Raw genomic sequence first — 27,908 nt, forward strand, 5'->3', positions numbered from 1 at the left:
CAACCTCTTACTGAAAGAAACCTGGAAAAGACAAAAATAATGGGGGGGGGGGGCAAAGGCTCAAAAATAGGGACAGATTTTAAATACTGCTCTTATAAATATAGAAAGTTGCTAGAATAGCATATTTTGTGTGTGAACATGCATTTTTCTGAAAGGAATGAAGTCTGAAACTCTTATGTCTGTCATTATTTAGTGACTTCAATCCTCAATGACTTACCAGAAAACCACAGATTTTATGAGAAACTGACAAAAAATATGAGCCAAAGCTCTGGACAGTCTACAAAAATCCAGACAATTGAGAGGTATACCCAACTGGGTAAGTATCTGCCCAATGGCTAGGAAGCTGTACTAATTATACATATCACAGACTTAAGACAAAGCAAAGTTCTGTTTTTGGGCTGGTGATAAGGAAGTTTCATGGTCAAATGTTCCTTTATGTACCTCCTGCCTTTGTGTTTAGGTCATATGTCAGATGAATGATACAAGAGGAATGCAGCCCATGCTTCTGTATGCTGGCCGGACATACAACTATCCTTGGCAGGATATCCCAGTCAGTAATACTGCAACAGTGATCTTAGGAGGCCATCCTCAAGTCTTTGCCTTGTAACTTCAGAATTTTTTTAAGCCATCTACTGAGTTACTTCTCAGAAGCTGGGAGGGTGCCTCTGAAGCCTTAAACTTTGCAACTCTGATTGCTCTCCTAACCTCTTTGGGCTATGAAGGAATACTGTTTGTCCAACAGTCTGTCTTTTCTATCGCCCACTTTTTCCCACATGCCTCCTTTCATTTGATAACTTCCTAGAATTCTGCAGTCTACCACCAGCTTTCCTTATGTACCCTATTTCCTTACTTGGCTTGGAAGTTTATCTGATCTATAGTCTGTGTTTCCTGTTTTAAGACAATGCCATTCTTCATGAACGCCATCTAATTCCTCATCTTCTTGAAGTACTACTGCCCTGTGTACTTCCTTGAACTCTTGTTTTCCTTCAGGTAAGCTTCCAAGTCTTCAGCCTAGTCTCTGTTGACCTTATAGCCTTTGCTGATCACTGCCTGCAGTTGACTGCAGCCAACAGTGGGTTATACAACATGTACACTAAAATTATTTCAATGGAAGCCTTTAACTGGATAGACAGTTATATATAACAGGTGTGTATCACTCTAGACACAGCCATCTTCTGTATGGGCTCACTTATGCCCTTTTTATTTCACTTATGCATTTGAAGCTAGTGCATTTGATGCCCTTGTATTGGTTAAAATACTGAGTCTATAACAATTAATTTGTCCATTATGGCTTACATGGCATTTGTCTAGCTACGTCCACATTTATATATAAAGGTATTTTCAACAATTTTATGACTCCTGAAGCAATGTATTACTTCAAGCTCCTCTTACTTTGCTCAAATACTTTCTTTAGGAGATTCCATATTATGCATATGTGCCAACTTTACTAAGAGGAAACTTTCAAAGTCTTCTTAACTGTTTAACCACGTGTGTGGGGGGTAAGGAAATGGAAGATACAGTGGTTATCTACAGCAGCTAACATCACACTACATATTTACTTCTCTAGTGCCAAACTCCCTCCTTCTGAGTTGTTCCAGAATCTGTTCTAGCACAACAGTCATAAAAAGTACATGCTGGAAGACCACAAAGCGAAGCTATTACTAAAACTGGATGGTCAAAGTGCCATATTCTAACTCACCCTGTTTCTGAATATATGGTATAAACAATGCGCCAACATGGTTATGACAGCTGTAAACATTGAATTTGAATATTCTAGCACTCACTGTGGACTATATAAAGCATGCAGCCAAGTATTTTCATCAAACAAATGCACAGAACTATTTTACATGATAGCACGTTTATAGCATCACTTATAAAACTGCTATGTATCTGAAAACAATTACATCAGCATTAGTGTTACTAATCCAGCATAAAAATCTAGTGAATTTATCTGTTGTTATTATCAGTCTCTTAATTTGAGAATGATATGTACCAGATAGGTCCAGATGTGAAGTGCTGATGCAATATTGGGCACACAGATCATACAAAAGGAAATTACAGACACTTCTACAAAAGGTAGTTGTCCATTGTTCAGGGTTTCTATCCTTCCTGCCATATGTTTTACCCTTTTTCAAAAGCAAGTCATTTCTTTTCAAAGCCATCAAATGTATGATGGAAGATGTACTACTAAGGATAACTACTGGCAATAAACTTACACTTCATGATGCCCATACATATATTCTTGAGGCTTATTTTCAGTATGTTGCAGCATTTCCTCTAACCACAAGGACATCTCTGGTCATGTCTGTGCTGCGGTACAGAAATGGCCATTAACTTCCAGATTGTGAAGTATGTATCTGTCTTTTACAGGAACAATGTCATTTTTTGTTGAATTTCCTTCGAGCACAAAAGCATCTCTGGTCATTGCTGAAGATGGGGTACAGAATCAAAGACAATGCCCAGTCTAACAGGATCTACATGGCTGAATTACTGCCCCAGTACTGGTGACACAGGCCTTGAAAAAGTTACTGATGCTATGGTTGTAGTCATTCCCTCTGTAAAGAAAATTCTGCAAGGGAATTGTTAATGATTCTCACTCCTGGCAGATTAGAGGAAGTTAACTCATACAAGTTCCACATATACAACTAAAGATGACACTCACAGAGTATGCTGGTATCTCTAGATCAGTCACTAATGACAGCCCAAAACAATTTTCTAAAGAGGGCACTAGCAGAACAGACTCTTACTGTCAACAGTTTCTGTTAACTCATTACATCCGAGTGACGCCTCCAGGTGCATCTGCAGTTACCGCCTACTGCTCCTCTAGGCATCAAATATTACTTGTTCATACTTGCATTAATAATTCCAAAACCATGCTACATACAAGATATCAGAATATTTTATCTTGAAGCGTACATGATGGCAAACACAATTGTATTCATATCTGACCTCTCTCAATGAGTATTTGTTAGAATTGTAAGGTGATAACTTCATTTTTATAGGCTCAGGCCACACCCACTCGGAGTTAAAGGTACACACTCAAAAGAGCTCTTAAGCAGGCATACCTCTTGAGGTAGGAGAAGTGTTGTTAATACTATTACTCAGTGCTACTCTATTGCTTCTGGTGAGAGAAGAAGCAAAGGATCACTGGTTCTCAGCGCCACCTCTTCCAGACAGACAGCACCTCTAGTAATAAACTCCAAACCACACAGGCAATAATCAACTCCAAAGCTCAAAGGCACTATTCCCCCTTCAGCTCACATTAGTAATCACCTGGATCCATGGATTTGCACTTTCCAACAGTCTCTCTAGCCAGCTTGGTTGAAATGGGCATCCTAAGAAAATACAACAATTCGCTCATGTTTACTGACTACAACCCACTACTTAAAAAACTGTGTGTGTGAGAGTAGTTACATAATGTTATTGGTGGCAAAGCTCTCACAAAACCATAACAAATAAAATACAGGTCATCAGTATCTCACAACACCACACTAGCCTAATCTAACACAGATGAGAGAAAACAAATAGATAAAGGCCTCTTATATGTAACCTAAGTAACAGGTAGTTATGTACTCACCATAACGATCGATGTATGTGGTCCATCTCGCCTCACATTCTTTACTCACAGGTTCTCAGCTCCGACTCGGCCAACTTATTTTCTAGCACGAAGTCTCTAATTGGCTGGGCTAACCCGGTATCCCAAGATGCACCTCGCCCTAGCCCCAGATCTAGTTTGCAGCCATCCAAATCAGACCCCCCACACACAACTGCCACTGGAGGGAGCTCCAGCCTGAAAGGAAAGAAAAAACAACTGACATTGAAGGGTTCTCAGAACCAATTTTCCTCCAAATCCTATAGGAAGGGGGCAGGTGGGAGGGTACGTAAGAATGTGAGGCGAGATGGACCACATACATTTATCGTTATGGTGAGTACATAACTACCTGATGTTATGTGGTCCTATCTCGCCTACATTCTTTACTCACGGGCCAGCGTCCCCAGCACCTCTATCCTGGGCGGCTCATAGGAAAATACTCCTGAGAACCGTGGAACCAAAGGAAGTCCGGCCCCTAGAAGCCACGTCCAACTTGTAATGAGAAATAAAGGTGTGCGGAGAAGCCCAAGTGGCCGCAGCACAAATGTCATCCAATGAAAGCCTAGCATGGTACGCTATTGATGTAGACACTGCCCTGGTAGAATGAGCTTTAACAGGAAAAGGTAAATTTCTGCCTGCTGACGAATAGATAAAGGAAATACAATCTTTGATCCATTTAGAAATTGTGCTCTTGGAAATAGGACAACCTGTTCTGTTTTCTGAGAAGGACACAAACAGTTGATCAGACTTCCTAATATGCTTAGTCCTGTGTAAGTAGAATCTTAGCTGGCTGTGCACATCCAACTGGTGAAACCTAAACTCTGCTTTATTGGAAAAGTTCGGAAAGAACACTGGTAACTCGATAGACTGATGCAGATTAACGGTGGATGACACCTTCGGAAGGAAGGACGGGTTAAGTTTCAGGGAAACTCTGTCCTTATGGAAGGTCAAATACGGAGCTTAATGGACAAGGCTTGAATCTCTGATACTCTTCTGGCCGATGTAATGGCTATCAGGAAAGCCGTCTTCCAAGACAGAAATTTTAATTCACAGGTGGCAGCCGGTTCAAAGGGCGGTAAAGTGATGGCTTGTAACACAAAGTTTAGATCCCATGGCATGACAGGTTCTGAAACCGGAGGTTGAAGTAACCAGGCGCCTTTCAAGAAGGCCTTACAAAGTTTATGGCCCATAAGAGAAGGCTCGTAAGATGTATGAAAGTTGGAAATTGCAGCCAGCTGCACCTTAATGGTAGCAGGCGCGGAGCCCTGTCAGAAAAGCATGGCTAAAAAGTCTAAGACCGAAGGAATTGGGGCTGTGAAGGGGACCAAACCTTGGGCCTGAGCCCAAATGGAGAATCTCTTCCACTTGCTGGAATAAATCCTTCTGGTGGCAGACTTATGAGACGAAGACAAGATGTGTACCACCTCAGGTGAAAAAGAATGGTGTCTAACTAGTGATGGAAGTGGAGCAGCCAGGCTGTCAACCTGAGGGTTCGCAGGGAGGGGTGGAGTTGTCCTGACATATGAATCAGTAGGTCTGGCACTGGGTCCAGAGTCCAAGGGCCGTCCACTGCATACTGCTGAAGAAAGGGGAACCATACTTGTCGAGGCCAGTGTGGAGCAATTAGAATCATCCTGCTTCCCAAGGATATGGCTTTCTGAATCACTCTTGGTAACAAAGGAAACGGAGGGAAAGCATAGATCAGACCGGGGGGGGGGGCGTTCCTGGGTGACTCCCCCTGTGGGGGGATCAGTGTGAAGTACTTGCTGCATTTGGCATTGAGAGGGCTGGCGAAGAGATCGCAGCAAGGCTGACCCCACCTGCTTGAAAATTTGAACCGCCACTCGGTCGTTCAGGGACCACTCGTAAGGCATCAGAATAGCTCTGCTTAGCCTGTCCGCTATCACACTGGTCTTTCCCGGAATGTGCATTGCCACTAAAAACCATTGAGAAGACACTGCCCAATGCCACACTTGCATGGCCTCTCTGCATAGGGGATAAGACTTGGTTCCCCCCTGCTTGCTCAGGTACCACACCACGGACATGTCTGAGTGAAATGCAATCGTTCCCAGAGGAAGAGAGCTTTGGAGTGCCCGCAACGCTAGTAACACCGCTCTCATCTCTAGAACATTGATGTGCAGGTGTACCTCATGATCTTGCCACGTGCCTTGGACCGTCCTGCCAAGATAATGCCCCCCCCACCCCACCCCATCTGGGAGGCGTCCGTGGTCACTGTGGCCACTGGAGACATAGGAATCAAGCTCCTCCCTTTGTCCAGATTGGTGGAGCATAGCCACCAGCGGAGGTCCTGTTTGCACCGTTCCATGAGAAGTATCAAGTGGGAAAGAGGAAGTTTCTGAAAGGACCATTGGGCCGAAAGGAGCCACTGTAGGATCCGCATGTGTAACCTGGCTAGAGGCACCAGCATGATGGTGGCAGCCATGGATCCCAGGAGCTGAAGAACTAACCTGGCCTGAACTCTCTTGAGGGGCAACATTGCGTGAATCTGAGACTGCAGCAATCTTATTCTCTCTTGTGGCAGAAAGGCCCGCATTTGAATAGAGTCTAGCTCGGCGCCTATAAAAACAAGACGCTGTGAGGGCAGCAAGGCAGACTTTTCCCAGTTCAAGGTAATTCCTAGTTGGTGACAAAGTGTAATGGTAGCCTCCCTGGCTTGAATAAGGAGATGCCTGGTGGGGGCGGTGAGAAGCCAGTCGTCCAGATATGGAAACACCTGGAATCCCCTCAGGTGAGCTGTCACCACTGCCAGACACTTGGTAAACACCCTGGGGGCTGTGGTGAGACCAAAGGGCAGGGCACAAAACTGGAAGTGACTGGCTCCCAGCCGGAAGCGTAAATGAGTCCTGAATGCCTTGTCCATCTTGATGTGGTAGTAGGCATCCTTGAGATCGATGGAGCACATCCATACTCCTTTTTCCAGCAAGGGAAAAATGGACTGAAGAGCGACCATTCGGAACTTGGACTTTAGAACGTAGTGATTCAATCGGCTGAGATCCAGAATGGGCCTCAGGTCCCCTGTTCTTTTCGGCACCAAAAAGAGTCTTGAGTAAGTTCCTGATCCGATATGGTCTGAGGGGACTGATTGGATGACTCCTTTTTCTAGCAGCTTTGAAACTTCTAGTGCTGCTTTATCCCGTTGACTGGGTGGAACATTCGGGATTCTTTTGACTGGAGGGGGTGTTGATGAAAAGGGGATGGTGTAACCTCCGGTAACTATTCGAAGCACCCAGCGATCCTGGGTGATGCTTTCCCAGGCTTCCGGATGCAATGAAATTCGGCCCCCGACTGGCTCCGGAATAGCACAGTCGGGCAATGCCTCAGGAACACTGAAAGGAAGACCCGCGAAAGGAATCGCGGTCTCCCGAGTTGCGGGGGCCTCCTCTGCCTCTAGGATGGCGTCTTCCAGAATAATTTCCCCCTCCTCTGGAGGGGGACTCACCTTGAGCGGCAGGGAAAGACCTCTGTGACTTCTTGAACCACATTTTCCCTCCTCTCTGAGCCTTGGGGTAAGGCCTAGAAGGAAGAGAGAAACGGGCCCCTACGGCAGATAGGGTCTTCCCCTCCTGTTCGCATCTGGTGAGGGTGCCTTTCACTTTGGTCCCGAAGAGTGAGGACCCATCAAAGGGGGCTTCAGTGAAGGAATACTTAAAGGCCTCCGCAAACAGGCTCATCCAGGCTTGCCTTCTGAGAGCTACACCTGAGCCAGCTGCCCTACTCGCCCCTTCGGCTGCATAGGATATGAGCCTCATGGACGAGTTGACAATGGAACCAAGGGTAGACAACTGGGCGTTAACAGTCTGCGCTACTGCCTCAGGCATGTTACCCGTCAGAGTGTCTCCTAGCTCCTTAAGGAGATCTCTCTGGAGCAGAGTAAAATTACAAAGATAATTCAGCGACCGCAATGTAAAGGTCGCTGAAGACAGGGTACGCTTCCCGTAGTGGTCCATACTCCTGGACTCCTTGTTAGAAGGATGGATGGAAGAAGAAGCCTCTGTAACTTCCTGCTGAGTGGCTGCCGCCACCACCAAGGCATCTACGGAAACCCATTTGGTCAGGAACTATTTCCCCGGGGAGCAGAAAGAAACTTATTAGGATGTCTGGGCACCGGTTCCACAGAATCAGGGGTCTCCCACACCCTTTGACAAATCAAATCCAGGAGTTCATCGAAGGGTGGAGACGCCCAATAGGCGGAGGGTTGAGCTCCGAAGGCCTTGAGGAATACAGACTCCTCCTCAGAGGGGGTATTGGAAGGCCAGTCGCCTCTCTGCCTCAAAATCTCCAGGATGTCGGAGAAAGAGACATCATCGGAGGACGACTTAGGGGACCCCTCAAACTCCTCGAGGTCGGTATCGGAAGTGAGGGACTCGTCCTGGGAGTCTGTGTGTTCCTCTTGCACAACTTCTTTCTAGGGGGCTCCTCAGGCACCGACCCTGAGGGGCCCTCAGAAAGTTGGGGACCGCTCATGGGGGTATCCTCAGACCTTCGGGCTCCGCCATCCACGGACAGGGGTGTGTCAGAGGCTCTAGCCGGGGTGTAGGGGGAAGGAGTGACCGATCCGGGTGATGTAACTGACGATCTGGCCAGTGCGCTCCTCATGGCCTCGAAGGCAGGTCCCCCCGAATCCGAGGACCGACCCATCTCCAAGACCACAACCGGAGTCGGGGTTCCCCAAGCCGAAGCACCGAGAGGGAGACTCGGAACCAACAAGAGTCCCGAGGTATCCCCCTTGGGTCCGACTGAGGAAACCCGAGTACCGAAACTAGAGGACAGAACCGACATGGTTGGAGCCAACGTCGGCTCCGATAAACTCGCAAGGGGTATAGGAGCCGATGCGAGAACATCACTCGGCGCGGAGCACTCCGGCGACACAGGGGTGCTCGGAGGAGGAATCATCGGTACAAAAATAGGGACTGGCTCCGGAGCCGACTGGGCCAAAGCCGAGAACAATTTTGCTAACACCGGCGACTGCAGGAGCCTCTGGACCACCCTATCCACATCTAAAGCAGACAGCCTAGAGGATTTGGAGGAAACAGAGGGAGATCAGGATCTCCTACCCGGAGACTCAGGCCTAACACTGGGTGACCGGCTCCGAATAGGTTCCAATAATATCGGGGCCGAGGTCGACTCCAGTATAACGGATACCTCCTGCGGCCCCGAGGACAATGGAGCCGAGGAGGCAGTATCCACTTTTGAAACTTTCTCTGGGGGCTCCGAAGAGACAGATGGAGCCGGAGATCTTTTCTTGGCCTTGGAAGTCTTAGACTTAGTACTAGAAGAAGAGTCTAAGGACTCCTCAAAAGAAGTTTTAACCAGGCCCTTCAAAATCAACTTATTTTTTCTTTCCTGCAGTACCCTTGGGCTAAAGCGTGGCAAAAACTGCACGACTCTTGTAGGTGAATAGCACCAAGACAATAAACACAGATAGAATGCCCATCTGTGATGGACATCTTGTAGCCACATTTAGAGCATTTCTTAAACCCAGAGGGTTTATGCTCTTTCTGCTCTTTAGATATAATAGTACACAGCACCACTGAACAGACGACGACAGACATGAGAGGAAGGCAGGAAAACCAAACCAAGAACAACCAAAGAAACTCTAATTTAAACGTTTCTTTGGTGCAGCAAGGAATCTAACTACCAACCAACAAAACACAATTTTACATAAAAGATACACCGGAGAGGACTAGGTCCTCTAATTTAAACGGGCCTAGCCCGCCAAAAGAGGGATACCACAAAAAAAAAAAAAAAAAAAAAAACAACTCGCTCACACAGAACACTCACAATGAAACTAGCTATTAAAATAGCTTTTTACTAGAACAGACTGCTAAATACTTATGAAAAGTATAGAAAGGGTACTTAGCCACAGCCAAGTGAGACCACGTCCTAACTCTACGAGCGGCAAACGAGATCTAGGGCTAGGGCAAGGTGCATCTTGGGATACCGGGTTAGCCCAGCCAATTAGAAACTCCGTGCTAGAAAATAAGTTGGCCGAGTTGGAGCTGATTCTCGGCTCCGAACCTGTGAGTAAAGAATGTAGGCGAGATATGACCACATAACATCAACTATTCTCAGCAATCTCAGAAAACACTGACAGCATCCACCATGAAACATACATTTAAGAGTCATTCTGATTTAGTTCAAAAGCCCATAAGGCATCCTCCACATAATCCAATGTCCAAGCAATAGTTGATTCCATAGTCAGACACACCAATGCACCACTCACCAGCGTATGGCAGAAGATGGTCACAGTCAGTTCCCATTTGCCAGCAAGTGCCAGGATTCACCACATCACATATGCACTCAAGTCTTTGGACCAGAGGTACACATATGACACAAAACAGGAATACATGACTTGAGACTTACCTCCCTGGGATATATGGAGACAGACATGATGTAATGAGTTTCAAAGTCTGAGGCAGGATTAGACATTCCCTTGAGCTGCATTCTACCATCACTAAAAATTATGCTGCAATACAAACAAAAGATTATGGCTTTCAATGACTGGCTTAGCTTCTGGTGTCATTCTAATTGACAGGAGATGGTAGACAGCTTTAACTGCTTTGCAGCGGATGGCCTGCACCTAGCCCCCATAGCTTTTGTATATTGGCTAAAACTTTGACAACCTTTATTGTTTCTTTTTTAGGCAATGCGAGTCTTCCAAAGTTCCCAACATAAAAAAAAAAAAAAAAAAATGAATATGTACAACAAAGGTATTGTTGTTCAATGCTAAAAGCCTTAATGAAAAAACCCTCCTTCCTACAAGAACTCCTTACCCTGGAAGTCTCAGTTACAGAGACTTAGCTTTTAAGACCAATAAGAGTAATCTATTAGTACCCGCGGTAGTGGTGCTGCGGTAGCGTTCTCGCCTCACAGCAAGATGTTGTCCAGTTCGATTCTCAGCTAGAGAGTCTTTTGTGTGGAGGCATGCGTGAATGGGCATGCCTTCGTTGAAGGCTGTGCGTCAGGGCTGGTAACTCGGCATGTAAAAATCCACTACCAAACATTAGCAGACCGGAGTTCCGCTGTGGCGACCCCTCACCGGGATAAGCCGAAAGACACAACAACAAGAGTAATCTGTTAGTGCAGGCTTTCAAGATCTACCACACCTTCAGGTCCACTGAATTAGATGAATGCACTAAAGGTGGTGGAGTATCCATATTCTTATAAAACCACTTCACTTCCGGACTCATTAGACAAGCTAATGACCTGAAACTCCTCTACGTCAAAGTTACTATTTACAAAAAAATGCTTATAGCCATAGCTAAATATAGGACACACCATCTCCCCCTGGCCAGAACACCTAGCTAACAAGTATGAAGTTCCCCATGCATTAAGCCAAACATCATTCTAATAGGAGATCTGAATTACACCTCCATTAACTGGGAGACGTACATCCTCAAACATGTATTCCTCCAAATTTTTAGACCTCATTAATACAAACTCTGGACTAGCAAGTCTGCACTCTTACCGGTAGGGGGAATAAAATCCTGGACTTGAACCTTGCCAATATGGGGCAGATTTGCTCCCCATCGATTTTATCTTCCTCCCTGGTCAAATCAGTCCAAAAATCAGTCACATTGACTTTAAAACTGAAGCCAGAATTCTCTGCCAATACTTCAGTATCCAAAGATTATGCCAGGGCTAATCTACTAAAACTGAGTAATGGTCTAGGTAAATTCAAAAACCCCTTCCATCTTGACAACTCCACCACTTATGCAGAATCCTTTACTACCACATTCCATGTGGTCCACTAATTATCACATTAATAAAAACGTACTAAGCATGCAATCAGTCTTGAAGGACTTGTGCACCGAGGTTGACAGCAACTTGACTTTTGACCACCATGTTGCTACCATTGTACAGAAGGCTTTCTACATGGCCCATCTCATAAATAAGGGTATTTCATCAAGGAACAAGGAGGTCAAAACATCCCTGTACTCCTCCCTTATCAAACCCATTATTGAGTATAATGCCCCCTTCGGCAAGCACATGCAGCAGTTGGAGAGACCACAGAGGTTCCTAACCAGGAAAATCCAGGGTCTTAAACACCTATCCTATACATACAGGCTAAAACCCCTGTCCCTCTACTCAGTCTCGTACAGACTGCTCTGAGGTGACCTATGTCTGGCATACAAGGCCATTTCAGACCCAGCCTTGATGGAGTTGCTGCATATCCGTAAAACAAACTTAACTCGCGCAACCCGCATACAAGGCCTTAACCTGCTCTGACATTAAAAGAACTTGCTGGCAGGATAGATTTGTGTCCCAAAGACTCTCCCATCTGTGGAATAGACTCCCTTTCCATGTCAAGCGGAGTACCTCTCTAGCTCTCTAAGAGGAACCTGGACAGGATGGGAAACAGAAAATACACCCCAGGGATCCCACCTGTGTCCCTGCTTGACAGGGGAAAACAGGTGCTGACTTTGAGGGAACATGGGTGAAATTCTTGGCTAGACTTATAAGGCCCTCTGGGGCAATAGCCTAGTATCATCCTACAGGTTCATAGGTAGGTACTAGGCTATCGCCGCCCCACTGATTAATTAACCGAGCCTCTGTCAAGCAGAGCCAATGAAGTGATCCCAGGGGTGTACTTTCGTTTACCCATCCACTCGTCAAGGCTTCTCTTGAAGAGTGTTAGTGAGGGGCTCTGCCTAATGTAGTTAGGAATTTTGTTCCAAAGCATGATGTGTGTCTCTGTGACAGGAATCTATCCCTCCAGCATGTTCTATTTATTGTTGTGGCGAGGTTTAGCTCACTAGAGCACGTGGCTCGCAGTGACTTGGATTTCTTTAGGTGGAGCATGTCCATCAATTCTGAGTTGGACATGGCTGTGTAAGTCAGGCAGAGATCACCTCTGAGTACGCGATATGCCACTGAGTACAGCCTCAGTTTTTTCAGTCAGGCTGCATAGGATGTATGTTTGAGGCCAGTAATCCTCTTAGTGAGGTGCTTTTGTGGTCTTTCAAGCTGTTGGAAGTGTCTTGTGAGGTACATCCCAAATGGGGCATTGTACTATATGATGGGTCTGATGAGTAACACCAGATTTTCTCCGCTATACAAGATTCCAATAAAGGCAGTCCCACAACCCGTTCGTAATAGCAGTAGTCTCCATAAAGAACTGTTCATTCCACGACCATGTAATAATTAATATAGTTTATTCATGGGTGAGTCTGGCAGCAATGATGTGATTTCACACACAAAATTTTAAATTTTAAACCTTTAAATTTTAACTAAGGTATTCCTCCCAGCTTCCGAGCATCCAACCCAGAGTGTGCTCGCCATGATGTTTTAGGTTCATAGGCACCAGAACCATAAAGCGAGGAGGAGGGGACCCCACTTTTACAGCTGCAAGACCTGTAACAACATAGGCGACGCACGCTAACGTAAATTTAAACACTTTGTGTGTGGAATCACATCATTGCTGCCAGACTCACCCACGAATAAACTATATTAATTATTACATGGTCGTGGACTGAACAGTTCTTTACGGAGACTACTGCTATTACGAACAGGTTGTGGGACTGCCTTTACTGGAATCCTGTATAGCGGAGAAAATCTGGTTTTACTAGTTTTTAACGTATTTCTCCGTTCTTCCATTCTGTGTGTTTTTATGGGTCTGATGAGTGACGAGTACAGAGGCACTATAACCTCTTTATTTCTAGATGCAAACCCCTTAGTAATTAGATGGGACACATAGGATTTCCTAACTACTTTGGCAATATGATTGTCAAAGGAGAGATTACTATCTACCTGGGTGCCCAGATATCTTATTACCTCTTCTGTATTAAGGGGGCTGCCGCTTATGTGGTAATTTGTGAGTGTTTTGTTTTTCCCAAACGGGAAGACTATGCATTTTTTGGCATTTAGCTTGAGGCCATGGCTTTGACACCAGGTGTCTGTCTCAGTAAGGCCTTTTTGAAGGATGTCCGTGTCAGCCGGAGAGTCAATTATGGCTCCCAGTTTGCAGTCATCAGCGAACTTGGTTAGCCATCGTCCTCCTGTGTTTGCCTGTACTTCTGAGAAATATATGTCGAACAGTAGGGGTCCCAGAACTGAGCCTTGCGGGACACCACTTGTGACTGGTTTAGAGTCAGACCTGGAGCCCTCTACTCTTACCATGTGAGTTCTGTCTGTAAGCCAGTTGGCAACCCATCTTGTGACGTAGGGGTTTATGTTCAGGCTGGTGAGTTTTTCTATAATACCCGAGCGAGGAATGGTGTCGAACGCCTTGGCGAGATCAAGGTAGGCTGTGTGAACCACCTTTCCCTCGTCTATGGCCTTGGTAACTGTCTCGAAGAAGTCAACCAGGTTTAGTACTGGGTCGGGTCAAGTGTTTGGAGGTTTCCAATGTCTTTGTTAATGAGTTCCATGATGATGCGCTCCATAGCCTTGCAGACCAGGCTAGTCAGGCTTATGGGGCGATAGTTACCAGGGTCAGTTGTGGCCCCTCCTTTGTGGAGCGGAATAACCATTGTTATGCGCCATTCTATGGGCACGTAGCCTGTGGAGAAGCTGAGGTTGAACAGTGTGTTTAGGTGGGGGTTTAGATCGTTCTGTAGTTCATGCAAGACACAGCCTGGGACACCATCTGGTCCCATTGATGCTGTTTTTGGCTTTTGAAAGGGCTGTTTTCACCTGTGCTTCTGTGATTTCCGGGACACTACACTTTTCCCGTATTGTTGTGGGCCTTTTTGAAGGTGAGAGGGAGGTGAAGTTTGCACTGAATCTATCTGCCAGTATGTTGGCAATATCAGTAGGTTCAGTATATTTTGTGCTATTTTGCACTATCTCAGAGCAGATCTGTGAGTTGCCACTTAAATTCTTGACATAGCTAAAGAAGGCTTTGTGGTTATCTTTCGAATCCTTGGCTATTTTTCTTTCGAAGTTAGCCTTGGATGATTTTATGAGGGACCTTAGTTTCTTACTGATACTGATCAGGGATGTCTTTCCTTCTTGGGATTTGCTTTTTTTCTGAACTAGCTTCCACCTTATGTTGTATAACCTGTTTATGGCAGGGGGTCCACCAAACTGGTTTCCTTCTCTTAGAGGAGTGAGTCTTGATTTTGCTAGGGATGGCACGGTCCATGCATCCTTGTAGGTGCTCATAGAGTGCAATTGTAAAGGATTCTGCATCTTGGGCAGTGTTATCCTTTAGCGTGGGGGCTGTGAAACTTACCACCTCTGCCTTAAGTAAGGCGAAGTTTGCTTTAGAAAAGTTTTTTTACTGTGGTTTCCTTGGTTGGGGGGTGGTGGAGGGGTGTGGACATCCAGGGTGATTAGTTTATGGTCTCATCTAACCAGTGACGGGTTGACCTCCGGTACGGAACACCTGTCGCCCATGTTGGTGATGACCAGGTCCAATATGTTGTGGCCTCTGGTAGGGGAGTTTACCAGCTGATCCAGGGCATTTGAGTTGATAAATTCCAGGAAGCGCTGAGCCTGGGAGTTTGTACTCAAGTAGTTTTCCCAGTTAATGGTAAGGTAATTTAAATTACCCAAGATCAGGGTGTTCGGTATGACCTTCATGTTTTCCAATGTCTCCAGAAAGGTGGAGTGGTGGTCCTGGGTCATGGAGGGTGATCTGTAGCAGGCCACAATTTGCATTGCATATTTGCCCGATGTTAGTTGCACATGGATGATCTCAGAGGTATCATACTGTGCCACTAACCTGGAGGTGTGGGTATCCTTGATGAATATGGATACACCCCTTCCTTTTGTGTTTCAGTCCGTGTCCTGTGGCCGAAATGTGTGGCATGAGTTGTAGCTCAGTAGTGTTGGAGTGCTGTCTGGAGCCTTGAACTAGGTTTCAGTTACTGCACAGATGTCGACGGTCTCCATACTTAGGAGTGCTTCGAGCGCATGCATTTTGAGATTTAAAGTCCTGGCGTTGAGTAGCATAACCCTCAATTTTTTACTTGTGCTGTTTACAGATGTGGGTTTGAATTTTGAGCCTTGCCTAAAAAAGGCACTATGGGGGCAGCAAGAGCCTTGGCCAGTATTCGAAAGCCAAGGGGTGACAGGTGCAAGCCGTCTCTTGCGAAGCAATGTGGCTTGTCGAGCATGTCATCCCAGACTGACAGACACTGGATCCCCTTTGAATGACACCAGAAGCTTAGCCAATTGTTGAAATTGATCATTTTTTCTTTATACTGAGGTATCATCCTTGGTGAGGGCAGGATGCTACTCAGGGTCAGGGTCATACCCACCTGGGCTACATGATCAGAGAGCTCTTCCATGTCTCTTTTCATGTAGTCCAGGGAAGTACGGCTCAGGTCGTTCACACCAACGTGAACTATGACACAGTCATATTTGTACTTGTTCTGGAGTGACCTGAGTGCTTGTGTTATGTGGCGGATTCTGGCTCCCGACAGGCAGCTAACAGTAACCTTCTCTTTGTCCAGCCTAGTGAGTGGGGAGTCAGTGTGCCTGACTATTGAGTCACCTATTACTAGTGTGTTAGGTATGTTATTTCGCCTTAAGGGCTGTGATTGTGTGGCACATTGATTTTGTGTTTTATGTGTTGTCTGGTTTGTGACGGGAGGTGCAGGTTTTGTGGGTGTCTGCTTTGGAGCTCTCTGATGATTTTGCAGGTTTTATTTAGAGCCTCCGAGTATGATTGCATGTATTTATGTGTACTTTTTGCCAGTGATGGTTTAGTAGGTCTATGTGAGGCTGGAGGTGTGGTGCAAGTGTTAACCTTCTCCTCATGACTGTCTGTTCCAGTCTTGGGTGGAGATACCTTAGCCTCCAGTTTGGCTGTATAACTGCTTCGCTCAGATATGTTAGTGCTTTGTGGTAGGAGGAGAGGGCTGTCTATGAACCCATGAACTTATGTAAATAGCTACACTGATGCATCAGTCCATCACAGAAGCAAATACAGCACCAAATTTACAAATAAACTGCTATGATAGAACCTTAACATAAACAGGCTCTATAATAAAAAAATATTATTGCAAGAAAAAATAAATTACACTCTCAAGATACCAATAATGCTCTTGCTACACTTAACTCCAGAACATGGCCAAATCAACCAAAACCAGATCAGAGGTAAAAATAGCCACCCAGGTGAAAGATAACTAAAAATCCTTCTTTATGTTACAAATCTTGGAAACAATGCCCAGCATTGTACAGAGATCAAAGTAAAGGATATCACATTTTCAGACCCACAGGACATAGCCAATAAGCAAGCAGCGAAATTTAGTTCAACCCCAGCCCCCCTAATTTTCTGCTTAACAATTTTTCCTGCAATGCTGTCTTTACTTCTAGTTTACTAACAGGATGGTCCAACTGGGTTTTGGCCCCTTTTCAGCAGACAGTAAAGAATCAGAATAATCAACTACAACTGAATTGAGCATTTATTAAAAGACATATAAACGCCTAAAAATATGCAAACATAGACACAGAGTGACATTCAACAATTATGCACTATACACATCATGGTAAAACATTTCAGATTTCAATTTGAAGAGCATCTCAAAATACATACTTTACGGTTAGGCAAATTGGCCAAGCGACAGACTAATTCAGTAGTGTGGTGATACTAAAATTAATAGTGAAGAGAGTAGACAAAAGTGTAAAGCAGCAGTAGATATGTTATACTTGAAATTAAAGGGTAGGTTAGATTAGCATAATCAAGTTTTCAAGTTAATCATGCGCAGCTCCAATTAGCCATCAACTCATTACAGCCGAGTGCGCGTCTCTGTGTTTCTGCAGTTACCTCCTATTGTGCCTCTAGGGGTCAAATATTACTTGTTCATGTTTGCATTAGTAATTCCAAAACCGTGCTACATACATTATCATAATATTTTATCTTGAAGCATACATGATGGCAAACACAATTGTATTCATATTTGACCTCTGTCAATGAGTACTTGTTAGAACTGTAACGGGATAACGTCATTTTTAAAGGCTCAAGCCACACCCACTGGAAGTTAAAGGTACACACTCAGACCTGTACTGGAGGGAATGAGTTATGTATGTTTTAGCTTAATAGTGAGCAGTTTAAAATGCATGTTCTAAAGCAATATCTCTGGTTCTGAACAATATGATACAGATAACATGCAACACAAGCTATTCTGAATAAAATAAGGGGAAGAAGAAGCACAATGTATGCAAATCAAAACAATTTTTAGTACAATACAGTTTAGCACCTGCTTTTGAATTATAAAAAAATATAATACACTGCAAAATCTACCACCAACCAGAAAAGGTAACTCATATGTTTTAACTGTGTGACACATTTGGCATTTGAAACAAAATATGTAATGCTTCCTGCATCACTTTCCAACTGTGTAACTGTATATGAAATCAAATAAGAGGATTAGCATACAGAACTCTGAATAAAGGTAAAGGCAGCACTATTTAAAGACAAATACATGCACATTATATGTCCTCTTCCTCCCTGGGAGAAGGGATCTAGCCCTTAATTTGCAGCAGATCAGTTAACAAATATAAACACAACAATTCTTGTTAAACATCACATTAAGAAAATTTGTATACTGCACTTTCAATGCAGTAAACTCTCAGTTAACCGGCACCCATGGGGATTGATAGATGCCGGATAAGTGTAGTTTCTGGTTGCTTGAGAGTTACTATTTAAAACAGACCTGACAAATACTGTACCCTATACTATACCATACTGTATTGTTTTGATTTTAATATTAAAATACAGTAATTAAAAGGCTGGCTGGAATAATATTTTAAACTTATATTACCATTAGAAAACATGGCATGTGGAATGGTTTAGAGTGACACGCTCAGTGGATTGGAATTGAATGAATTGAAAAGACAGCGAGAGTAAGTGAATGCATGTATGAAGGCAGAAGCTTGTGTGTGAGAGATTGTAGAGACTGTGTGTGTGTGTGTGTGTGTGTGTGTGTGTGTGTGTGTGTGTGTGTGTGTGTGTGTGTGTGTGTGAGATCGGAGAGACAATGTGCGATCTGACTGGTGTGGAGCGAGTGTTGACATTTTAGCAATTTGACTTGTTTTTTTTGACTTGTTCTCAGGTTGGGGAGAGGGAATTTATTTGCATCTTTTTTAAAACTCTAAAAACGTAAGGTATGTTTCTGCAGAGGGAAAACAAAGTGCGACACATGAAAAATTGAACAGTTCATGCTGTATTGTATTTCTTCGATTTTTTTTTTCTGGCTGCTTGAGTTCCAGTTAACTGATAGTTTACTGTATGCCTTACATCAACACACTGATCTTTCCACGGCACCAATCCATTAAAAAAATCACAGATATTAAGTATTGTTATCAGACTTCTCTAAATCCTTAGTTACAACATATCTTATTGCATTTCAGATCATGAACTGTCTACATTAGTAGATTTTTTAAGTAATCATTTTTTTTTAATCTTCCAAATCTTAAGGATTTTCAGTACAGAGACTCTTTTATGGTCTTGCCAGCTGATGTTGATATAATACATTTTATCAGGTGGCTATGACAGAGTTCAAAAAGAATATTCTGGCTTAGCAACAACTTTAGCAAGTGACATGTGACACTTTTGATGCCTCTATGGTTTGGATAGTTCTATCATCCTGTGTACTTGACTCTTGGACAATATTTCTGTTTCACACAATCAGTATGAGGTATATTCATTTTGAATGGATGTCACCAGTTTCCACTCAATACTGCAATACGCTGCCTGAAAAAAAAACTGTTTCTTCAAAACTACTGCTTTTGGTTCTCTCACTGGAATTCTGATGAATTCTCATTTCCTTCTTGCTTTAGATAAGAAAGTGCTTATTGTAGTAAATTCCTTGCTGCGACCGATTCTGGTTCAGTCCCTCTTAAAAATGATATGGTTTCAAAAGGCAACAAAGTATCAACTTTAGGAATCCATTCTTTTAATGTATGACTCAAGTAACACAGAAAGCAACAGACAAATATCTTACAATTGAGTATTTACATATTCCAATAATGCTACGCCAGAATCAATAACAGTCACTGTGACTGCTCTGCATATTCTTTCTAAAATGTTTAACTTTATGTACCCCCAGACATCAGAAAAATAACGTCAATAAATGAATTCAAAAAGGCTCTAAAACTATATTTACTCAGCACTTCAACCTGTTACTGAAACACCTAGCCTCCCTGCACTAACTGATACTGCTCTCTGTCAAATGACCACCAACTATCTGAAGCTGATTACACTAGTTAACTTGCTGCTTACTGACCTGACACCAAAAAAACACTCCAGGAGGCAGATGACTGGTGATTTTGGTTTGGTGTATTTCGTGTGGTACTGCTTACGGACTTGACCCAGATATTGTTTAACTAACAACTGCTTGCTATTCATTGACAACTGTCCTGTAACCATCAGTGGCTACTTCTGTGACATAGCTTGTCTATAAATGCCTATGAATACTGTTTGTCCTCACTGTTATCTTGCTGCAAAGTGTACAAAGGCTTACTGTATTACTCACTGTATTTTATTAAATTATGTACTATTTCAACAGTGTATGTAAGTTTATGTTATGTCTATTTCCATTAATCTTTGAGTGTTAATAATTGTAGAGCTTTTCTTCCCAGGCCTCTGTTGAAAAAGGGCTTTGGCTCAGTCAGAAACTCCTGATCAACAAATGTCGAATAAATAATGCACTGCATTCATGAACTGACCACCACTTTATGTGTATTTGAAACTATCCAACATGCTGAAATTCCAGCGATTCTGTAAACCTTGAACTTTGTGTCAACACACTGCTGATCCATATGTGATACAACCACATCTAAAACATTACTCTTCAAGAATACAACTTCCAATGCACTGATTACACCTCTACTCATAGTATCAGCTAACATCACAACATCTGGAAGTTTTCAGTAAGACACGTACAACAAATCAGATACTTATTCGCTCATTAGTGAGACAAATCTATCCCAGACTTGCTAGAGGGTCTACCGGGAAGCAAATAAGATTAATACTTCTTCTCTTGGATTATTCATGTTATAGGTATGACGTACTTCTCCTTTTCCTGGCAAAAATTACTATTACAACACTGTACTGACACTAGCTCCAAACAAAGGAATCCTGTTAGTCCAAAAGCTCAAGCAGCTGCATGGTCCAAAGAAAGGACTGGTATCACTTCTGTACTTAAGTGCTTGAAGTGAAACTCATCTTCTTACCAAAATTTCATTCTTATCTGATCTGGCACTATCAGTTTATCTACTCTGAAAAGTAAATGTTGTAAGCTATTGACATCATCTTTAAATGAAAAGTAAGGCTTTATTTCTTTTCTTACTGCAGTCTTCTGCTGTGGCCAACTTCACACAGCAACACATGTACTTCTGAAATGCACTGCTTCTTTTCTGTCAGAGGTGATATCATCACAGACCACCATTTTAATGCCAAGCACATTTTCATCTCAGCACACCTGCTAGATACTCTTCTTTACAAGGCTTATAATTTACTCTCAAAGTCACATTTCTGTAGAAACATCAGAAGCAGCAGCATTCTTTGCATCTTCATTAATGTTTTGTGCAATGACTTTATGAATATACTCCACAGAAGGTTTTGATGACTCTTCACTAGCACTTCTTTCCCATAAATACAATCATGAAACTTTTCAACCCCAAAGACTATGAGTAGCAGTTCTTTCTGAGTATCTTTCCGAAGGTAAGGATCTTCACTAGTAGCCAAATGGTTTATATTCTTGCAATATAACAACACTCCACCATTTCAAGTTTGGCTCAAATCTACTTAAACCAGTTTATTCACAAGAAAATATTCAAAACTCTTCATCCCCTCCAGTTCAGTACCATGACCCATCTTTTCATACCAATTTCCTTAACAGTGAAATTACTTTAGATATTTTCGGAATAAACTTCATGATTTACTGTATCTGTCTTCATCAAGCACAACAGAGTACTGAGAAACACTGCACATCAGGCATAGCAGAAATCACCTCTTCATTTATACAAAGCAGATGTTCATTCTTTATAGCTGTATTAAAATGGTACCTGCCATATGAAGAAGACATTACTGTCAGTTATAACCTCTATGCTATCTACTCCCTCAGTGAAATATTCACTACATCTGCTTTCTGGATTGTAAGATCACAGTACATATGACGATTGTTTTGACCTCTGCATTTTATTTCTCTTTTCCCCAGTGTCCTGAATGTTGTGTAATGGTAAAATATATTTAACTAAGGTGGCTTGCTGGAGGATTTCCAAATGGAAAAAAATGTATGGTCAGCTGCAGGTAAACAAAGTGGCTGGCTTGACATGCTAAAATTGTGGAGTTGGTTGTCAAATGGGCAGTTTTCACACAGGAGACACACACTGCAGTATTTCTGTTGGGCTAAATACCCAACTTTATTCATCCAAGCATTAGGCTCAACTTGTTTCTTAATCATGACTTTATTTCATTCAACTCCTCCTCAGGGGTGCCAGAACTTTCTATGTGTGTGACTGGTTAAATGTCAAAGTCTACCTGCTTAAGAGGAATGTCAATAAATGCATCTTCATATTTACGAAGGACATCATCACTTTCTACATACACGTCATGAATTCTTTCCACCAACAAAACTTCTGACAAATCAAGTAATACAATACAGCTGGAGCTTCCAGTACATTTATCTGGAAATTAACCTACTTTTTTCACATGATGACCTTAATAAGGAAGTACCTCGCACAGTCTTCAATTTACTCTTCAGAATCAGTATTTAAAATGTTTCATCACAGTACAACAGCACTGTGCATCTGTCTACTCTGAACAACACACTTCATTACTTTCATGCTTCTCCGTCAACATTTCTGACTTATCTTATTTCAAACTATCCACATCAAATTTCAAATCATACTGTGCCTATAAACACGAATTTCAATTCCATGGTTTAGTTCCACAGCGCATCACTTTTGGCTGCAAACTTGTTTTTCTTATTTTATACACTCAATAAAATGATTTTTGTACTCACAACTTCTGTACATTTGATTAACTGCATGACATTTCTTTTTTATCCTGCTTATAACCACACTTCATGCAGAACTACTGAAGATACATTTCTCAAGGCTTTCATGACTTCCATGACTTGTGAATTTTTTATTGTGTAACACATTTTCTTGCCTGCTACATCATATGCAGTTTTGCCTAATTCTAGTTACTCTGTGAACTCCTTCAACTGAAATAAATTGTACTCACTCTGAACAGAATCACTCTGGCATTAAATCTGCTTAATGTTTTATGAAACTAGTGGATCACAGGACATACATTCACAGTCTGTGACTCAATACTTTAATTCAGTAATATAAGCACCAATACATTTTGCTGGAACTTGTGCAGTCAAACAGCAAAAGTTAGACATAATGCAATTTTTTTTCCAAGCTCACAGAAACTCGGCCTTTTGTCTTGTCAGCAAAACATTTTTGTTTAAAAATCAAATGCATTATAAACTTTTTGGGCTTAATCCATTGTCACATTAAGAAGCATAGCACACTGAAGCTTCACGTGTTTCTTGGATTCTGAATTCAGTTAGGGGTAAATCAATTACCTACAGCCATAATTTTTAATTCTTTGATTCACTACCCTGCTGAGAGAGACTTGCTAGAGACTGCAGATATACTGTTAGCAAAAAAAAAAAAAAAAAAAAAAAAAAAAAAAAAAAAAAAAAAGATGAATTTCTTGTTTCTATTTTCTGATTTTGCTTTTGAAACCATACATTTGGTATTCTAAAATATAAATATGAAGCAAGACATGATTAGCATTGCCATCTCCATCAACCTCACTTTCAAATAAAAAACACTGCACAAAAAAAAATATTCATCCCATATATACAGACCTCCAAGACTAAAGCAGTCAAATCTTATGAGTGTATTTTACAGTTTGAGAAAAAAAAAAAAAATCACACAGAAAAAAAAAATTTCAAGAAAATTCATAGTATAATTACAAACAGAAAATCCATGGTATCATTAGAAAGAAAACCTAAGTGATTCTGTCATTTACATTTTTCCTTTTATTAGTGCACACACAATAAAAGAGCTCATGAGATCTATGCAAGTGTAAATGTAATATGAACTAAATGGAGAGTCTCCTCCTTAAGCCATTCACCAATATTCATGTCATTACTAAACTGTAATGGTTTAGTCTAGGACTCTAAATGCTTAGGTATAGTATTTATTGGATTTAAGAATAATAAAATCAATTACCTTAGTGGCAGTGGTGATGATATAGGCTGACTAAGGATCAAATTATCATGTGGAGAAAGCTGTGCAAAATACAAAAAAGTTATCAGTTAATATACAGCAAATATTTCTCATTTTCCACATTTAACAATGTACATCCCATGAAAGCAACATTCATCTACATTGCTAAAGACAAACTATAAAGTTAAAAATCATGAACATAGTCTTAATCTTCATATAACCAGAGTTTGAACAGAAGCACGGACACTGGAAGAGCCAGACAGGGAAGTGTGGCAATGAACAGCTGGCACTGGCTCACCCGTCCTGTAGGACTGAAAACTAGCTTCCAGGTTGCCAAATGTCACCATGCAAACAGAAGCTTGTGGGCCACCATAACGGCCATGATAGGGGACATGGTCTTGGCAACCTGAAGCTGGTCCTGGCATCCTCATTAGTAGGTCTGTGGAAGAATGCTCATACAAGGGGGAAGGTGCAAAATGCCCTGCAGTGTGATAGGTGCTTATGTCAGCCAGCAGGGTGAAGTCAGGGTCTCAAACGTAATGCCTGCCACAGACAGCTTTAGGCACCAGCGAACCCTGCGGTCGCTGGGGGCCCCCTGTTCTGAGGGGCCCCCAACCACTGCAAGTTATCTTATCTTGATATTTTGTAACATATCTGTCAAAACAACAAAAGCTAGTACATGAATCTTGCATATTTAATAAACCAGGTGGGTAATAACCCTTATTTATATCTCCTTTAAAATTCAAAGATATTGTTGTGTATAGTAAGTGTTTTATCAAGCAACAGCTTTCACAATTCCATTAGATATTTTACCTTTGACATAGTGCCCCTGGCTTAGTTAAACCCAGCTGGTGGACATTCTCTCCACTAAAACTAACAACATATCCAGCTTTAGGTACCTGCAATACCAACGGCTGCAAGGCCCCCCCCAATCATCCTTGACTGCATGGGGGGCCCACAAAAGCTGAGGCTGACTGGGAAAAAATGTATTAATTTCCTGATTAGGTTGTTTAACCTGAACAGGGCTATGATATGACTCTGTTACACTAAAGCTGGTAATGAACATAGGCAAGGTAAGCACTAAAGAGATCATCAGCCCAGCCTGACTAATCTCAATGCATACCTTGGAGTTTAAGAACAGCTGATGCTTCTTATCTTCACAGATGTTTTTCTTGTACAGGGAGTTTTATAAATACTGGCAGAAGAGCATATACTAGGACTTCCAACTTCTTTGCTGAAGAGTTCAGTGCAACAACAATAATACCAGAATAAAGGTTCAAAATCAGGAACAAGTTTTAAATATTACTCTAATTCAATTAAAAAGTTAATAGAATAACACATTTTGCATCAACATACATTTTTTTGCTCAATAAGTATAAAACTCTGATGTCTGGATTTATGGAATGTCTGTAGTCCTGAACGATTCACAAGCAAATCAAACTTTTTATGAAGGACAGAACAAAATTATGAGCAAAATCAGGGAAGGTCTGTGAAATCAAGGACAGTGGCAGAATTGCATTACTCCTGACTGAGGTAAACAAAAGTGACTTACACCTGCCACTGTTTCTTAACTGCTAAACAGCAGTCACTGATCTGGTGTGCCAGTACCAGTGGTACAGAAGTAGTACTGGTGTGTGTGTGTGTGTGTGTGTGTGTGTGTGAAGTAGTACTGGTGTGTGTGTGTGTGTGTGTGTGTGTGTGTGTGTGTGTGTGTGTGTGTGTGTGTGTGTGTGTGTGTGTGTGTGTGTGTGTGTGTGTGTGTAGTACTGGTGTGTGTGTGTGTGTGTTGTGTGTGAAGTAGTACTGGTGTGTGTGTGTGTGCGTGTGTGTGTGTGTGTGTGTGTGTGTGTTGTGTGTGAAGTAGTACTGGTGTGTGTGTGTGTGCGTGTGTGAAGTAGTACTGGTGTGTGTGTGTGTGTGTGTGTGTGTGTGTGTGTGTGTGTGTGTGTGTGTGAAGTAGTAGTGTGTGTGTGTGTGTGTGTGAAGTAGTAGTGTGTGTGTGTAAAAAGTATCAGTGATTTTTATCTGTGTTCATGCACCCAGTAATGCCAGGACACATACATTATTCTTCTGGGTATCAGTAAAAAATCTAGCTAACAAGTAATTATATTTCAAAAATGAGGCATAAAATATGTCACAGAACATTTAGACACTTAAATCCTCTAAGAATCTGGGGGCCCTCACTCCCCAGATTATATAAATGGATACAGGGGGCTCACTTAATCATTCTTGACTTTGTGGGGGCCCCACAAAAGCTGTTGCTGGTTGGGGGAAAGTGGGGAGAAAAAATTTATTAATTTTCTGATTATGCTCATTAACCTGAACAGGCTGTGATATGACCCTGTTAGGATAAAGCTGACAATGGCCTCTGACTTCAACTGCAACCATGCTAATACCAGCCCTGCTTGGATATGTGTGTACAGGAAGCTGCTATAGGTTTTGTGTGTGTGTGTGTGTGTGTGTGTGTATAGGGGGGAGGGGTTACATCTCCTCAATCCAAACTGTCAAAGGCAGCTACTTGTATGCATTCCTGAAGTATGGTCATTATTTTCTTTCACTTTTCTTAAAGATCTCAACCTCAGTGGTGTACAAAGAAGGTTACTATGGCTTGTGTAGGGGCAGGGTACTGTCTAGGAACAACAAAGCAGAATACATTACTGCAGTCATTATTTGTTTCACTTTCCTCACAATCACACTTCAGGAATGCATACAAGTAGCTGCCTTTGACAGTTTGGTTTGAGGAGTGGAGACATGCTATGTATATGTATGTCTGCAGTGACTTGAAATACATGACTGTGGCAGTTTGAACCTCTGCTTTTGCCTAACACCAGAGCAATGCTTCGGTAATCTTTTTTTTTTTTTGGGGGGGGGGGGGTTTAGGGAGGCAGGCAGTTCCCAGATAGGACTTGTGTATCCAGACAACTAGTTTATTGTTGGTATAATTTTGTCATCTTTGAACATTAAGTCTTGGGTGCAATTTATGTCTTTCTTGAAAGAAAAAAAAATTATTTTCTTATTCATGTTTTTTTTATTTAGGTCATGCTCTAAAATACATCACAGAACATCTATAACCCTATGGTTTCTTGGGCCCTGGCTTATGAGTCATTTCCTAAATGGTTATTACTGTGCTGACTTTGTTGAGAAAGATGTGTTGAAAGGATGCAAGGAAAACTAAAGCTATACAGCAACACAATTTCTTTCCTCAATCGAAATTTCTGTTCAAGTCATCACGGGTTGAAAAGAGTGTGTAAAAAAAATCTTTAAAATGCACTTCAGAGCATATAGGGAGTTACGGCTTCTTGAAAAAGCTGAAGAGTAAGGCAAAATGAGAGAAAATAAAGAAAAAATTAGTGTGCATAGTATGGGGAGCCCAAGATTATGGGAAAACAGGGGAAGACTGGAGGGTATGTGTGTAAATGGGGGGAGGTGCTAAAACAGTATGTCTAGGGTGCCATTTCACCTAAAAGCAGACCTGTACATAAAGTTGCTGCAATGCATCATTGTTGCAACTAAATGCCAGTAACTGTAAATGTCCCTTTGTGAGATGGTCCAACACAGTGTGGTACACAGGCCTGTTGTAATATAAGAGTAGTGTAGCTATTATATCAGTGTGCATGCAATACTCCTACAAGTTTGCAATATGAACTAAAATGTTGCTTAGGAAGGGTGGCAGTGACAAGGCGATACATAGACTTAAAGTACCCAGGGGGCCCCCAACTTGACATCTGCTGGGAGCCCTCAAAATGCTAACACCGGCCCTGATGCCCACATTGACAGGATACTGATGAGGGTACAAACCAACTCCATGGTTGCCTGAATGACAGTACTTCCAGTTGGCTCTTGCCTTCATTCTGAGGATAGTCAGTGTGTGTGTGTGTGTGTGTGGGGGGGTGAATGTGATTAAAACTAATGTGGGAGGATGTGATGATCAGCAGGCAAAAAGCATACCAGAAAAAAACAAAAGCTACACTTCTGACAGTCTTTAAAGCTGGAAAATTGTTAACTACCTTTAAATACAATAGTGATTTCCTTCTCAGTAGCATACCATTGTCATGGAGCATGTACATCAAACATGCGTCTCTGTACAGCTTATCAGAACAGAAGAGTGGTTTATACCATTAACCAACAAGCATTACTATAAAAAAATATA

The 27,908-nt window shown here is 42.3% G+C and overlaps 1 protein-coding gene across 1 annotated transcript in view; it reads right to left on the bottom strand.

Annotated features, from left to right (window-relative positions):
• Positions 1 to 27,908, bottom strand: part of DENND4A (DENN domain containing 4A) — a 2,763,357-nt gene that overhangs the window by 1,751,729 nt on the left and 983,720 nt on the right. Inside the window, exon 12 of the mRNA XM_044077857.1 lies at positions 23,762 to 23,820. Coding sequence (XP_043933792.1) covers positions 23,762 to 23,820 — 59 coding nt within the window. The remainder of the gene's footprint in view (positions 1 to 23,761; positions 23,821 to 27,908) is intronic.

The sequence above is a fragment of the Protopterus annectens genome, chromosome 7.part0 (assembly GCF_019279795.1).
Source record: "Protopterus annectens isolate FY-2018-M chromosome 7.part0, PAN1.0, whole genome shotgun sequence".
Classification (NCBI taxonomy): Eukaryota; Metazoa; Chordata; order Ceratodontiformes; family Protopteridae; genus Protopterus; species Protopterus annectens.